We start from the raw sequence: 13,487 nt of genomic DNA on the forward strand, positions 1-13,487 counted from the left end.
GATGTTAGGGGTCTTGGAAGAAAAGGAAAGGAAAATGTTCCCCTAGGCACACACCTTTCAGACTCAAATTTTGGTTGACGTAGAACCTAACACGGGAAGTGCCACGCAAGGTATAAAATTACCTGTCTTTTTGACTTTCGATGGAAGGTGGATTCAGGGGGTGATATCCACTCTCAAAGAAATGGATATCTTCGGTCTCTCATGTTTTAACTCGAGGGACATGATAGGCAACGAGAATTTTTAAGACCATGTTTAAGTTATTAGTCAATGAAATCTCGTTTTGCGCGTACTGTTGAAATTCCTAACATTTTGGATATTTTATAACTTTAGACAGTTCGTGTAAAAAAATTCGTTATGAATATTTTTATACTCGTAGATATTTGGGATACGCGTTTAGGTGGCGAAAGGAGATTCGAATGCGTGTTGTGCTTCCGTTAATGCATTTAATTATAATAAATCCACTTATGCGGTGTACGTGAATGTGCGCACTTGTTCCAAGCTCTTCAGCCTTGTATTCTTCCTCTCGGCTGGATATTCGCTTTTCAGCTCCTCGCAATCGTAGTTCAGCTGGCTGAAAGCTTCTCAGGATTTTCCGCTTCACGTGATACGTTTTCCGCCCTAAACAACTACGACTTAATCCCCCCCTTTCCCTTACAGTTTATCAGGATAACCGAAATAGCCATGGATCGCTGCTTTCCCTCCTAGCCGGATTACTTAAACGTATATTTACAAGAGTGTTCTTACATGCTTTGGAAAATAGAAACGGAAAGTGATCCTTTGAGGAATCCTTCGTGGAGGAATTTCGGAGTCTTGAATCCTGATTTGCATGGACCAGGGTACGCAAAGTGACGGTCTGTACATAAAGCACGTATTTTTGGTTTCGCAGGAAAGCGGGCTTAGAGGTTGAAACCGTCCTTCAAAGTGAAAAGGGCTCTTTCGTTTTTTTCCTTTTGTGTTTAACTCGTGAACCGAAAAAGGCAGGAAAACTTCCTCCAAGAACATGCCATAAAATGTTGCGAAAAATCCCGCAGTCTCAGACGTGCCTGGAACTCCGAGGACTGTTTTTTTTTTTTCATTCGGAGGAAAGTTTATTATAAAAAACCTTTGCTCGTGTGTAGCCCCGACTTACACCTTCAATATGACGTTCAGTTTTGTCGACAAAGTGTAAATCCTTTTTTACGAGACTATGAAACAATAAATTGGTAATGGTAATTGAATTCTCCCTTTACAGTTTACTTTAAGAGGTAAGAGTCATTTAACTCATTGTTAGAGCTTTGCAGTCTCTTACTTGAAGCAAATATTCCCTTGTTCAAATTAGAGAAACCCTTCTTCAAACAATTCCTGGTTAAGTACACCATCTAACGAGTCTTGCTTCATGAAACCCTATGTTCAAATTACACATCTCTCTCAGTGTAAGAGAAGCAAAACGCGACCGCTGTTATTTTAAGAACTTTAAATTAACGGAGCTTATGGTACAACTAAACACTTGACAGGGAAAGTAATAATTCGACGATTATCACATTTTAAAAAAATGTCATTTCTGAATAAAAAATTCGGGTTGAATAAACTTTTATTCCATCTACAATAAGAATATTGTAGTCCTGGTAAGGTTGGACTATATATCATTTTATTTTACAAAATTCTGCTCCTTACATGAATGAAGAAAATTTATTCCTCCCCTCTGAGCCCTAACTGTCGATGTATTTTTTTTTTTGGGCGAGCGACAAATTTTAAAGAAATGTACTTTGCGCCTTTCTCTTTTAATTTCTTAACACACTTTTGGTAATCTAAGATTAACCTTGCGGCTAAAATTTAATTTCTATATAGTTAGGAGGATTAATTAATACTCACCGTTAATAAGCTGCATGGGCTGTAGTTATTTATTCTTCGAGAAATTTCAAAGACACTTGTCGGATCGCTTTTGAATCTGCCGTACTAATTAATGAAAGCAATTGGTTTCAGCGAAGAAACCTCTTGAAGGAGACGTTATTGAAACTCCTGATACTTTCAAAGGATTCGCGGAAGCTTCTCATCTTTAACAAAAAGGGCCGACCTAATCGACCAGAGATAAGAAAAAGTTTTTCATCGCAGTCCATCCATGTTACTGAAATTGCTAATGAAAAGAAGCGGGAAGTTTTTTAATGAGAAACCGAAACCTTACCGGCATTAAAGATGTATCCGATGTTCTCAAAGCATTTAATCATTTAATTCGTTCTCTTACTCGTGACCAATCGGTTGCTAGAAATTGTCGGAATCATTACAAAAGTCGGGATCTTCGTGGAAAAGCTGGCAAGCAGTTTACATTTGGAAAAATGCTCCCTTACACTATCGAAAAGAAGACGAGAAAAATTTAATAGTTTTCATTCCCATATCTTCACACGAGAAGAGGAGATATCGCGGAGTTGACTCGAATTATTTCTTGCTCTGATGTGCATTTATCCGTGAAATTAGATGTACTTCTTACATCTGTCCAGCTTCTTTGTGACCGTCTAACAAGGTATATTTATCACTACCCTTTTCATCCGAAAGTTCTCATCTTTGAACCAATGAAGGCTGCTCCCGAGCTTTCCGAGTCCGCTCGAGGAGCTCAGGAAAATGCGTATTGTACATTGTTAAGGACCTTGCAACTGCACTTTGATCCTCTCCAAAATGCTTCCCAATATTTCTCTACAGAGGTTCTAAAGATGGAGCAAGAATGCGGATTACAAAGGCTCTCCGTCGGATGAATCGTCCGAGTAGAAACGAGACACGATCCTCTATAAAACATAATACTCTCTATCACGAGTACGCGTCCACATCTTGTTGTATAAGAAGTACTACATTTACCGTTTAAAAAATTAAACCTGTCAACGCCTTAATCCATCAACTTTAAAATTCTCTAAAACACTCAAAAACGATATACAGTTAAACATATAATCCTTACACATATCATTATTGCATTAGACCTTCTATATGTAAGTATACTCGAAGATCTTTACGCAATAACCCACCAAAAGCTGTCCATTATTTTTATTTTCAATCCCCGATTTTATTTTTATTTTTTCTATTCTTTAAATCGCCTACGCGTTGACACGTCCTCTCGAATTTGTTAAAGCGCCGTGATAGCGGCGCAATTTATTTACGAAGCATTTAACAATCTCGGATCGAAAGTGCCCCGTAAACGAGGTCTATGAATACAAACCCGAGGTACTGGGTCGCCGCCGAGCGGCGAAAGCTCGCAAGCTCAATTGGGCGCGATGAGCGACTGCAAAGCGATTTCTAGGCTTTACACCTGTTAGTCGGGGAATTACTGCATTTTTAGGCGACAGCCATTTGCATTTAGATTAGATGTCAATGGTATGGTGAGATCCGAGAGGAGTGGAAGACGCTATCAGAGGGGCTCAAATAAATCGCCTCCGGCGAACATCTAGGAGTTCACAGGATGTGTCCTTCGGGAAAGAAACCCCTTTCCTCGGGTTTTCAGGTCATTTAACCTCAGGTGGTATCTTTCAACCCCACATATTACCTAGGATTTTTCCATATTTTTATTCTGACGGATCGGACGATCCTCGCGCCCGATCCGGACGAACTGACGCACTTGGAGAGCGTCGTCCGGTCGGCAACGCTTTTTTGCAAACGTAGCCAGCACAACGGTTGAACCACGAGTCTACGTCCATTCGCGTAAAACATTGCATACATTATTCTCTATTTTATAGTATTTTTTCATATTAATCCAATATCGTTACGGTAAGGATTTTTCTCGTCACAGTGTCTTGGATTCGTTGAATGAGTTTGGTACCCAGTTAAAATGTTTTCAGCACCGTGATTATTCATTTGCATTGATAATGAGTAATCTAAAGGATGTTTACCTTCTTGTTATGTGCAAGGAACGGTAATCCATTCGAATTAATATAGAAAAAAATCGTAATATGTACTCGTATTTAAGATTCATTAGTTACTTCTGTGATTCGTGGGTCTTAAGGAAACAAAAGTAATTGTTTGCGCATCGCTTTCGTTTAAAAGGTAGGGAAAATTCAGGATACGTGGGAGACGTGCTTTGAATAGAAAAGGTTTCTTTCAATCTACATTTACACTTAATAAAATCCACGTTATTTTCCCTCCGAGGTGCTGGCGCTCCTAAAGGAAATTGTTCGGTCCCGGGTTGACGGCGGCACTCGATCGAACTTCGATTAGAGTATTTACTAGACAAGCTTCGTAGGTGGAATTTAGGGTTGCCCATTCAATCCAGACTCGATCCGGACTTAACTTCACATCAGCAGTTCCACTCCTTTCGATTGAAATTCACGAATAGACAATCTTGATGCAGCCCGTAAAGGTCGTCAGATCTCCTTGTCGCGCGTTGTAATGGAAATTCGACTGCTGCTTTTCTACTACTCTTTTATTGTTTAATTAACCGCTTTGTAATTCAAAGTAACAAAGAACAAAATGACAAGATATTCTGCTATACAAGGAAATTAAAATGGGGGATTATTTTCCTTCTGAAATTCGAGAAGCGTTGCCATCACAAAATTTCTTGACGCGTCTTCACAACAATTTGCTGAGTGCGGAATAAAATAACATGTTTATTTATGAAAGACGTACGAATTCGAAGTTTCATGTTTCATACAATTTCTATTTGTAAATTATTGAGAAAGCTGATATTATTTTGTCAATCGCGGATCGACATTTCGTAAATGCAGTATCTGTTTATTAACAAAGGTCGACTTCCGAAGATTTCGTAAATATGTTTCTATGCGACTGGCGATTTATCCGCCATTTACCTGTTTATACTGATCTATCTATACAGCTAGTTGAAATTTAAAAGGTTAGCCGTGTTTACAGGAAACAAAATGTTAATTCGAGTAACTGGTTTATCGCTCATTCAGTTACTTCGGAAGTTATAAACGAGAGCCCTTTCCCATCATGTTTATGTTCACCCGAGCGAACGATGCATTTCCCACGGGAGTTGCATCAAGGAATGTTGTTTCGGCAAGCTAAAGTAAATGTTTTCAATGCAATTGGCTCTTTATAAAAGCCAACTTGCCATAGAAAGGGAAAACGGATAAATGAACTTGCTTCTTCGGAATTGACTCACTCGACTTGAAAGTTGGGATACGCAAATATATGAACACCTTCCATTTAATTGTGCGTATCACCTGAATTTCCAGGATGCGTCGATGAAATGGACCTAACCAATTTTCGTATTAATACATTGCAAATACACTGAGTCAAAAATTCTCCTCTCAGCTGGATTAAAAAATAGAAATAGTGGCATGGCTAAACGGAAGATACCTTCAGTCAATTTAGTGGCCAGAATGATATATTTTCCCTCGGAGTGGTGTTTCACCCGAACCGCGGCTTTTTGTCTGCGGCTAGTTTTATTCCCCACTGTACATACTTCCGTACATACACGTGCACTCGATTGTATAACGACCACACGGAACTTTTTCATTTGTGAGTTCGCAAGAGGGGTGTACCGCTGGCACTATGTCATCGATTCTCCCCCGATGAACTTCCGGTGTTCCTGCATAAAAGCGCCTTTAATAAACAACCGGACCCTCATTGAATTCGGTGCATCGAGAGGTGATACCATTCCACGTCGAGGCTGGGAAAGAAATTAAGGCGAATAAATTTTCCAGCTAGACGTCAAGAATTTTCTATTCATTGATATCGCGTCGTTGTTCCAATATCTAGAAAAAATATAATATATTTAAACACGAACAGGCAAGGACAGATATGAAATTATTACGTCTTTTAATTGGGACATTGTTACATATTGCGAAGGATTATTGCAATTAATTTACACGTAATGATTCCGTGGTTTCTGCTATTGTTTTCACTGCTATTCGGCGTCCTACTACCGTCTAATCTGGATTTTTATTTCCTGTTGCAGGCTTTGTTGCAAGCCCACGACGTGGCGGGCCACGAGGTATACGGGGAGGATGCAACAAGGGTGACACCTCCTCCGTTGCTACCATACTTGAATGGTGGTGACGACCTCGAAGGGCAAAATGGTGACCTAGACCTGGAGAACGTCACTCGGGTCAGACTGGTGCAGTTCCAGAAGAACACGGATGAGCCGATGGTGGGTACCATATGCTACATTACCATACGCAAAAATTACGGCTATATCCGTACTATTGTACATGCAACATATATATTTTTTTTAATTTAATGCCCCTCTCGATTTAAATTATTATACTTACTTTAAGCGCCTCGTAATTATCGGATGATTTTTCTTGAAATTTTCATATAGTTCCTTTAAAAAGCATTCACACTTTTTCCTGACCTGGAGGAATGATGTAGAGAGGAAGTGTATATACGTAATGCATTCAGAAATAAACTTTTCGCGTTGGCGCCGAGTCAACGAGAATTTATGTCGAGGAGTCTCAAGAATTGAAATGAAAACGAAGTCATCCTTTTCTTCAGGGGATCACGCTCAAAATGAATGAGGACGGGAAGTGCATCGTGGCGCGAATAATGCACGGAGGGATGATCCACCGACAGGCGACGTTGCACGTCGGGGATGAGATAAGAGAAATCAACGGTGTTCCTGTTGCCAATCAGTCGGTCAATGCCTTGCAAAAGATTCTCGTAAGTAGCACATTTGCGATATCTCTGCTAGAAAATAAAATAAAACCGAACACTATTAATTACAATTAGAATGGCTGCAATGTTCGTCCGAAAAATTCTTCCACGAAGAAATGAAAGAAAAAAAAGAAGATGAATTACGAAACATCTTGAAAAAAGTCCTGACATAAAATGTAGACATACAATGTAGACTTTTGGAAATTTTTGAATCGACACGGAATACTCGCGATTCTTGTTAAATTCTTTACGATTCTTTTCACACCATTTCGATCTACACGAAATATTAGTACGAAGAAGAGACGGACTCTAAGCTTGATTATCAACGTAGATTTCAGAATTGCATTTATCTTGACTTAAACGTATTCCACGAAATTTCATCGCGGCAAATATCGCCGCCTTTACACCATTGCGATACAATTTCATTCATTTCCGGAGGAGTCCAGTAACGTCCTGCCGCGGCAATCGATACTCGCAGATGCATAATATCGTTTATCCGCGAAATCGAATGAAGCAACTTTATAGGGGAATCGGCCATTAAAACGAGAGTGGGTAGTATCGCTCCGTTTAAGGAGGACGACGTTCAACGAAAAAGAATGGAGAAATTCGTTATTTCTCTAGACTCTCAAGTGGTACTCAAATCGTTGAAACGTTCAGAAGTAAACTCGAAATCGTTTCGACATTTTTTACCTGTTCCGATACCTGAGCCGGAATTTCGAAATAAAGTCGAGGGAATTTCGAATATCGAGGCATTAACATCTCGAGCGATCTCGTATGGTAATGCAGCAAGGCAAAGACAAACGTCTTCGAGAGAAGTTGTTAGTAAACTTCACCGCAAGGAGCCCCAAGTAACGCCGGAAAACTTGGTGACCCGCTTGCCGCTAATTAAGGTAACTTTTGTAAAACGTCGGAGAGCAAAATTGTCCCCTGGTGTGGCGCGGCTCTAGATGGTGTTCGTCAAGGAGGAATGATGTCGGTCTTCCTCCGCGGGAAAGAAACTACGAAGGGCGTTCTTTGTCGGGGAATTAAATTTCCGCGCATCCGTCCTAACGCGGGAACTTGCCGAGAAGCTTTGAGCTTTCAGGGCCGCGATGTCGCGAGCACGTTGCGCCTTGTTGATCTCGAGCCGACCAGAGACAAAATCCGGAACAACTTTGGCGCGACTCTTTTCGCCGGTAATTGGGTTGGGTCCAAGTCATTTATCCATGATTTCTAAACGGCATGATCTGCACGCGTACATGTTCTAAACGAAACTTCTAACGACACAATGGTACATATAAATGTCCACGTTACGTCCCGGACCCGTTCCGGAAAGTGAAACGCAGTGAACTCCTTACCTCCATTTCTATATTTTAGTATCGACACCATTCGCGTAAAAATTTTCATCGACGTACCTCACCTTATCCTCTCGGTTAATAATTCGAATAATTGACATTTACAGTGAAATAAAATTAATCCTGCCTAAATCAACTGTTACCGAACGCGCGAATGATTAACGACACGTATATCTAACTATTCTCTTTACTTTAGAAGTTTCACGTCGAGCGCTCGCGTCGGGCAGCTTCTTTTCTAAAATATCATTAAAATATCTCTAAAACATGATTTGCGACCCGAGGATCCGAGAGATCCCGCGACTAATGTCGGTCTCCGATTTCTAACCGAAGGTTTCTGTTTCAGCGGGAAGCTCGAGGTTCGGTGACGTTCAAGATAGTACCGTCATACAGGAGTGCGCCGCCCCCCTGCGAGGTACAAGTAAGCCCCAAAATCCAGCCTCCGTCCCAGTCCCCGGTCCCAAGCGCGACCACTTCCGGTACTTCCGGCACTTCCTCCATCCCCGGGACCTCCGGAACCGGCGGGACCGCCGCGAACCAGCCGAAACCTTTGAAAACCGCTTCCGGCGGCCAGTCCAAGTCCTCCGGTAGCTCGAAAGCCCCGAAAGCTTCGAAACCGAAGTCCGGCTCTTCGTCTACCGAGAGCACGCCTAGGCGACGGAATCTCAATCCGCTGTCCGCTTTGCGTTCTCGCAAGTCGCAATCCGGAACGCCTCGCAATTAATGCCCCCGCTCGCTGTGCCTGCGGTAGTTCGTACCCGATCTCGTAGATCCCTCGCTGGCCGGATCCACGGAAATGTGAGTCCACCTCGCCGAGTGCTCGTTGGAACGACGATTCCGGGTGTCCAGGACTCGCGGGATGAATTTCGTTCCGAGGGAGACGATTCGGTGACGGCGCATCGCACGAGGCGGTACAGAGGCTGATATAAAGTAGCTTTCTGGGTGCACTTTCAACTTCCGACACGAAATCGAATCGTTAGATTTCTCTCTTCGATGGCGGCGCGACCAGTCCCCGGGATTTTGCGGGAACGATCCAAAGCTCGTTTATTCTCCTCGATAATCATTGGACATAGCCGCGAGAAATGGAGCCGGATGTCCCCTAGGACAGAAATGTACTTTAATTCGCGGAAGAAGGGAACATTCGATTATACCGATGCTTCATCACGTATACATCGAGATATATATATTAATAAATTTAATTAAACTGAAAGTTTACCCGAGATCGGTGACTACGGTAATGCTCTCTATTCCATCGATTCTAAGGCTGCTCATTAAAAATGAGCAACGCGAGCTGGTGTTTACTACCACCTTGTACTTCCACATACGTATCCATAGCTGTTCTTATTAATCGGTCTAACTATATGCAAGAGCTTATGAATTGACATTATTTTTTAATGCTTATACTGGTGCTGTTCCGAGCAATCTCTGTATATCTGTAGGATTTGAGGTCCGTGAACGTTTATTCTCAACGGAGATAGGGTTTGCAGTGATTATTCCTACCCTGAGAGCTTCTTCTTGTCGAATCTCGGAAGTAACGATCTTACGGTTATTTGAGTAACTGAGAATTACTCGTATGTGTTTTAGAAAATCGCGAATAATTTTTTCGAGCCAACGGAACAAGGAATTTCGGATCGTGCATAGAGTAGGGGATCGAAGTACTAAAGATTACTTCGTACTTGATGTTAGGATGAAGAAATAAACTGACTATAAATCGATATCGATTACTTATATTTTAGGTCTGCTTAAGAAATTATTATGAATGAAAAGCCTGCCCATTGATTTCTGGATGGACTGGTGCTTTTAAAAGCCCTTGCTTGGGCTTTTCTGTGAGCTAAAGATTGCACGCAACCGCCCTATGAATTACTTGAAATTAGCTACAATACTTTAACGTCTCAATTAGTCATTACAGTTTTTTAAACCAGCTTCGGGTCAAAGGAACGGACTAAGAACGTTTAATCTTTTTCCGCAAGCCATTCTGTGCCCTACTTGTTGAATCCACCACTTAAATGCCTCTTCTTTCTCGTCCCATTCGATAATTAAGGGAAGTGGTGAGAAATTTAATTATTGTCCCTGATACGGGAAAGGGCGGTTTCCGTTCTTTGCGGAACTCCAGAGTCGGGTAAATGGGACCTTTTGGTCGACCGAAGTTGGCGGTGAAACAACGTACCTAGTGAACAGTGTACTTTACACTTCATGAATGGTACATGAAGTGAACATCCACACTCTTGCGATAGTTTTCCTCTCCATATCTGTCCGGATTCGTCTACTATCGCTCTTCTTTCCTTCGCTCTTCTTTCTTGTCTCTCACCCTTCTGAGAGCAGTGAAAGAATTCCGACAAGTATGCAAAAAGAAATTCTATCAAATGTTGGGACTAACTTCGCTCTGTATCATTCATGAAGAGTAAAAGATAAAGAGAATCCTATTTTAATCCAGGGAGGAAGTCCTTAATATGCTCGAATATATTCATACATTCGAGTGCATAAGGATATTTGTTGAGGGGCATAATTTATTAAATGTTGTTCGGAGGTTCGTCCATAGACAGAATAGAAACGATGTAAACATAAGAAATAAGATGAGGGATTCGCTTTAGCTAAAAGTAGGTAGAAATGCCTTATGTTGTAATTGTTCCCTGCTTCTTTATGGCCTGTATATAACAAGGTGGAGAAACTATTCTTGTACCCTAGTCTCTACATACCATGTGTATAGATTAGAACTGTATATGCAGTACATTATCTCTGTCATATATTTAAAAATCAAGGAATCCCCTTTTACACCGGCTATCGATCAGAAATGCTTAATATCCAATTTTTACACTTTCGCCAATAATCGAGATCTGTAAAACGATCGTATTTACCAATCGCTATAAGCATAGCTGCTGAAATACTTTTGCATTGCAATATATATTTGGGGAATGTTTTCAAATAGACAAATGGCGCCTCCCATGCATTGCGTTACGATCTTAAGGCATCGATACTTAATTTGTTTATTTGCTTTTTTATGTCGGTAGTTGTTATTTTTTGGCCGTGCAGTGACGTAGAAAATTGTGCAGTATGAATTTATTTTCAATTAACGTAAACGAATTACAAAGTAGACGCTGTATGTGAAAAGCTTGCAGGAAACGGTTTTCAAAGATATTTCGGATTTGTAGACATTAGTTCATGTGTGAAAAGTACCAAGTCGAAGTACTGAACTCTCCCTTTTTTGTTTGAAAAACATTCTCCTTTTTTCCTGATTAAATCCCATACATGAACACCTATCCTTCAATCGCCTCACTAATCGAAATGTACGTTGTCTATTTCTTTCGATAGAGCCGCTTTTTTTATGGAAATGAAAATGTTTTTTATTAAATATGTTCTCCACCGTTTGAATTATTTGCACGTACCTGAAGAAATCATAATGGTGTGTGTAATAAGTATGCAGAATGCCAAAACTTAGAAAACTTGAAAAATTTAATAAAAATCAATTTTGAAATTACTATCATTCGGTTCTATACGAAAATTTCATAGCTTTTGTTAATTACACATTAATATCCACTTTAATAACGTTGAATTTCGATCTCTCCCCTATCAAAGAATTCGCAAAACATATTTTTAACGTTACTGGAAATGGCTGTTCATTGAGAGCTAATAGATAACTAGGGTTTTTCAAATAAACCATTCATTAAGAAACGATAACGTTCCTTTTTTACTTAAAATTTACTCGTCAAAGTTTGCAAATTACAGGAATCGGATTATCACACTTTCTGGAACTGTAGTTAAAGGATCCCTATAATACACTTGTAAAACACCGTCTTATCAGTGACGTGCAATTTTCAATTTGGGGAGAACTTCTACGGTGGAGTCTATAAAATTTTCCTTAATATTTAAGAACTGATTACTGGAGATTGTCGTTAACGAATCTCGCGTCTTTTTTCCCACGCTACTGTTTTCGATATATTTTTCAGAAGTTGCTTGTACAAGTTTATGACAATACAATATGGGCCTAGATATGTTGCTTCGTCTGTCAAACATGTTGCGAGAAACGCATGGAACATTCTTTTTTCGTACAGGAACGTAAATTACATGAACCAGGTGGTTCTCCGCCGGTGCGTTTAGGGGTATTTTAAAAATATTGCTTATAAACAATTAAACTTTTGTTTCTCCTTATTCTTCTGCACAGTAGTATAGAGCACCGCAGTCTCTTACCGTCCTTATGCATATAAAGTACATTTATGACGGGCTAGATTTATTTACCCTTTTCATTAATATACCATATTTATCGATTATTTGAAGTCATCAGAATTGATAATGACTTCAAATCGGCCTGTTAAATATGATATTTATCAAGCACCTCGTTCATACGCATGCTGGTATTATTCAAAATGTTCTCCAGTCAGCGACAATGTGATGAATACCCACTATGAATTTATCGAGAATTCTAGCTAAATAAAAGAGAAATGCTTCCGGAAACAGGTGCGGCATTGGTAATAAATATTTCAACGATACGGACAAATATGCATTAGTACATGCATGTACAATGTGTACCAGCAATTTATCCAGACTACAATGTGGCGCTTTTTGTAATTCTTAGGACCGCATTCGAACAACAGCGTTACAAAATGAGAATCATCCAAGCTCGTGAATTGTTATTTGGACACCTCTAATTAAACGATTTTTCCCAAACTATATTTGACGATTTAAAACAAAAATTAGAAACACACATTTGCGGTGATCTTTATTCATCTGCAACCCTTCATCGGGGAAACGGCAGCTCTTTTTACAACACGATTTGCAACTCTATCGAGAGAATTTTCTGCAATATTTATCCGTATTTCCTCTTAAATTAAAACCGTTTAGTTGAATCAGAGCACTCTGAAATCCCGATTTAGCACCGTCGGTGAATCTCCTTAAACTCTCACGTTTTAACTTTGATTTTGGAAGTGCGACGATTACACGATGTGTAATTGGATTTCCATCGACCGGCGTAATGCGTGCGTTTTGGAAAACCGCAGCGGCGAAGATTTGTACTGTGAGAAACCGGGAATTGTTTAAAAGAAAAAAAAACAAAAAAAATGAAAAAGACGAGAAAAACGGGGTGACGATCGTTTTGTTCGGTTTCCTCGGGACGCAAGTCCACCGTGCATGCTCTTTGTCGTGTAGATTGGAGGTCCCCGAAAGACGAGAGAGTCCGCTCTTATTATCGCTTTACTCGCAAAGGAATGTTCTTTGTGATAACGAGGCTTTTGATATGTACCCTCCCTTACCCTTGCCTGCATGAGGCTACCTTTGATAAAAAGCTTCCGCCCTATCGGTAGTTCTGTGCATTCCCCCGACTTTCGACACACGAGCCCCTCGTTATGTCCGGATGTCTTTTCGTCAAAATTCTGTTGCTCGACCGTGAAAGAAGATCAACCTGCCTCTCATTAGAGAAGCTCGCAATCTGATCACTTTGTCGGGTACATCGGTGCTCGGACTGCATGCACTCTGAAATTAGAAATTAACTAATTGATCTTCCTGACAGTGAAATTGACCTCACGTTGCATTTTACATCCTAGATCTTCGAGCGCATTTTTCCAAAATGTACTCTTCTACTTCTTCATTATTTATTCC

At 40.4% G+C, this 13,487-nt stretch overlaps 1 protein-coding gene across 3 annotated transcripts in view; it reads left to right on the forward strand.

Moving 5' to 3' along the window:
* Positions 1-13,487, forward strand: part of LOC105701196 (peripheral plasma membrane protein CASK) — a 236,047-nt gene that overhangs the window by 198,474 nt on the left and 24,086 nt on the right. For all 3 annotated transcript variants that reach the window (XM_012427725.1, XM_012427726.1, XM_012427727.1), the window contains 3 exons: positions 5,873-6,064; positions 6,409-6,573; positions 8,245-8,319. In XM_012427725.1, coding sequence (XP_012283148.1) covers positions 5,873-6,064; positions 6,409-6,573; positions 8,245-8,319 — 432 coding nt within the window. The remainder of the gene's footprint in view (positions 1-5,872; positions 6,065-6,408; positions 6,574-8,244; positions 8,320-13,487) is intronic.

The sequence above is a fragment of the Orussus abietinus genome, unplaced genomic scaffold, assembly GCF_000612105.2.
Source record: "Orussus abietinus isolate OABI.00-Male unplaced genomic scaffold, Oabi_2.0 scaffold28, whole genome shotgun sequence".
NCBI classification, from domain to species: domain Eukaryota; kingdom Metazoa; phylum Arthropoda; class Insecta; order Hymenoptera; family Orussidae; genus Orussus; species Orussus abietinus.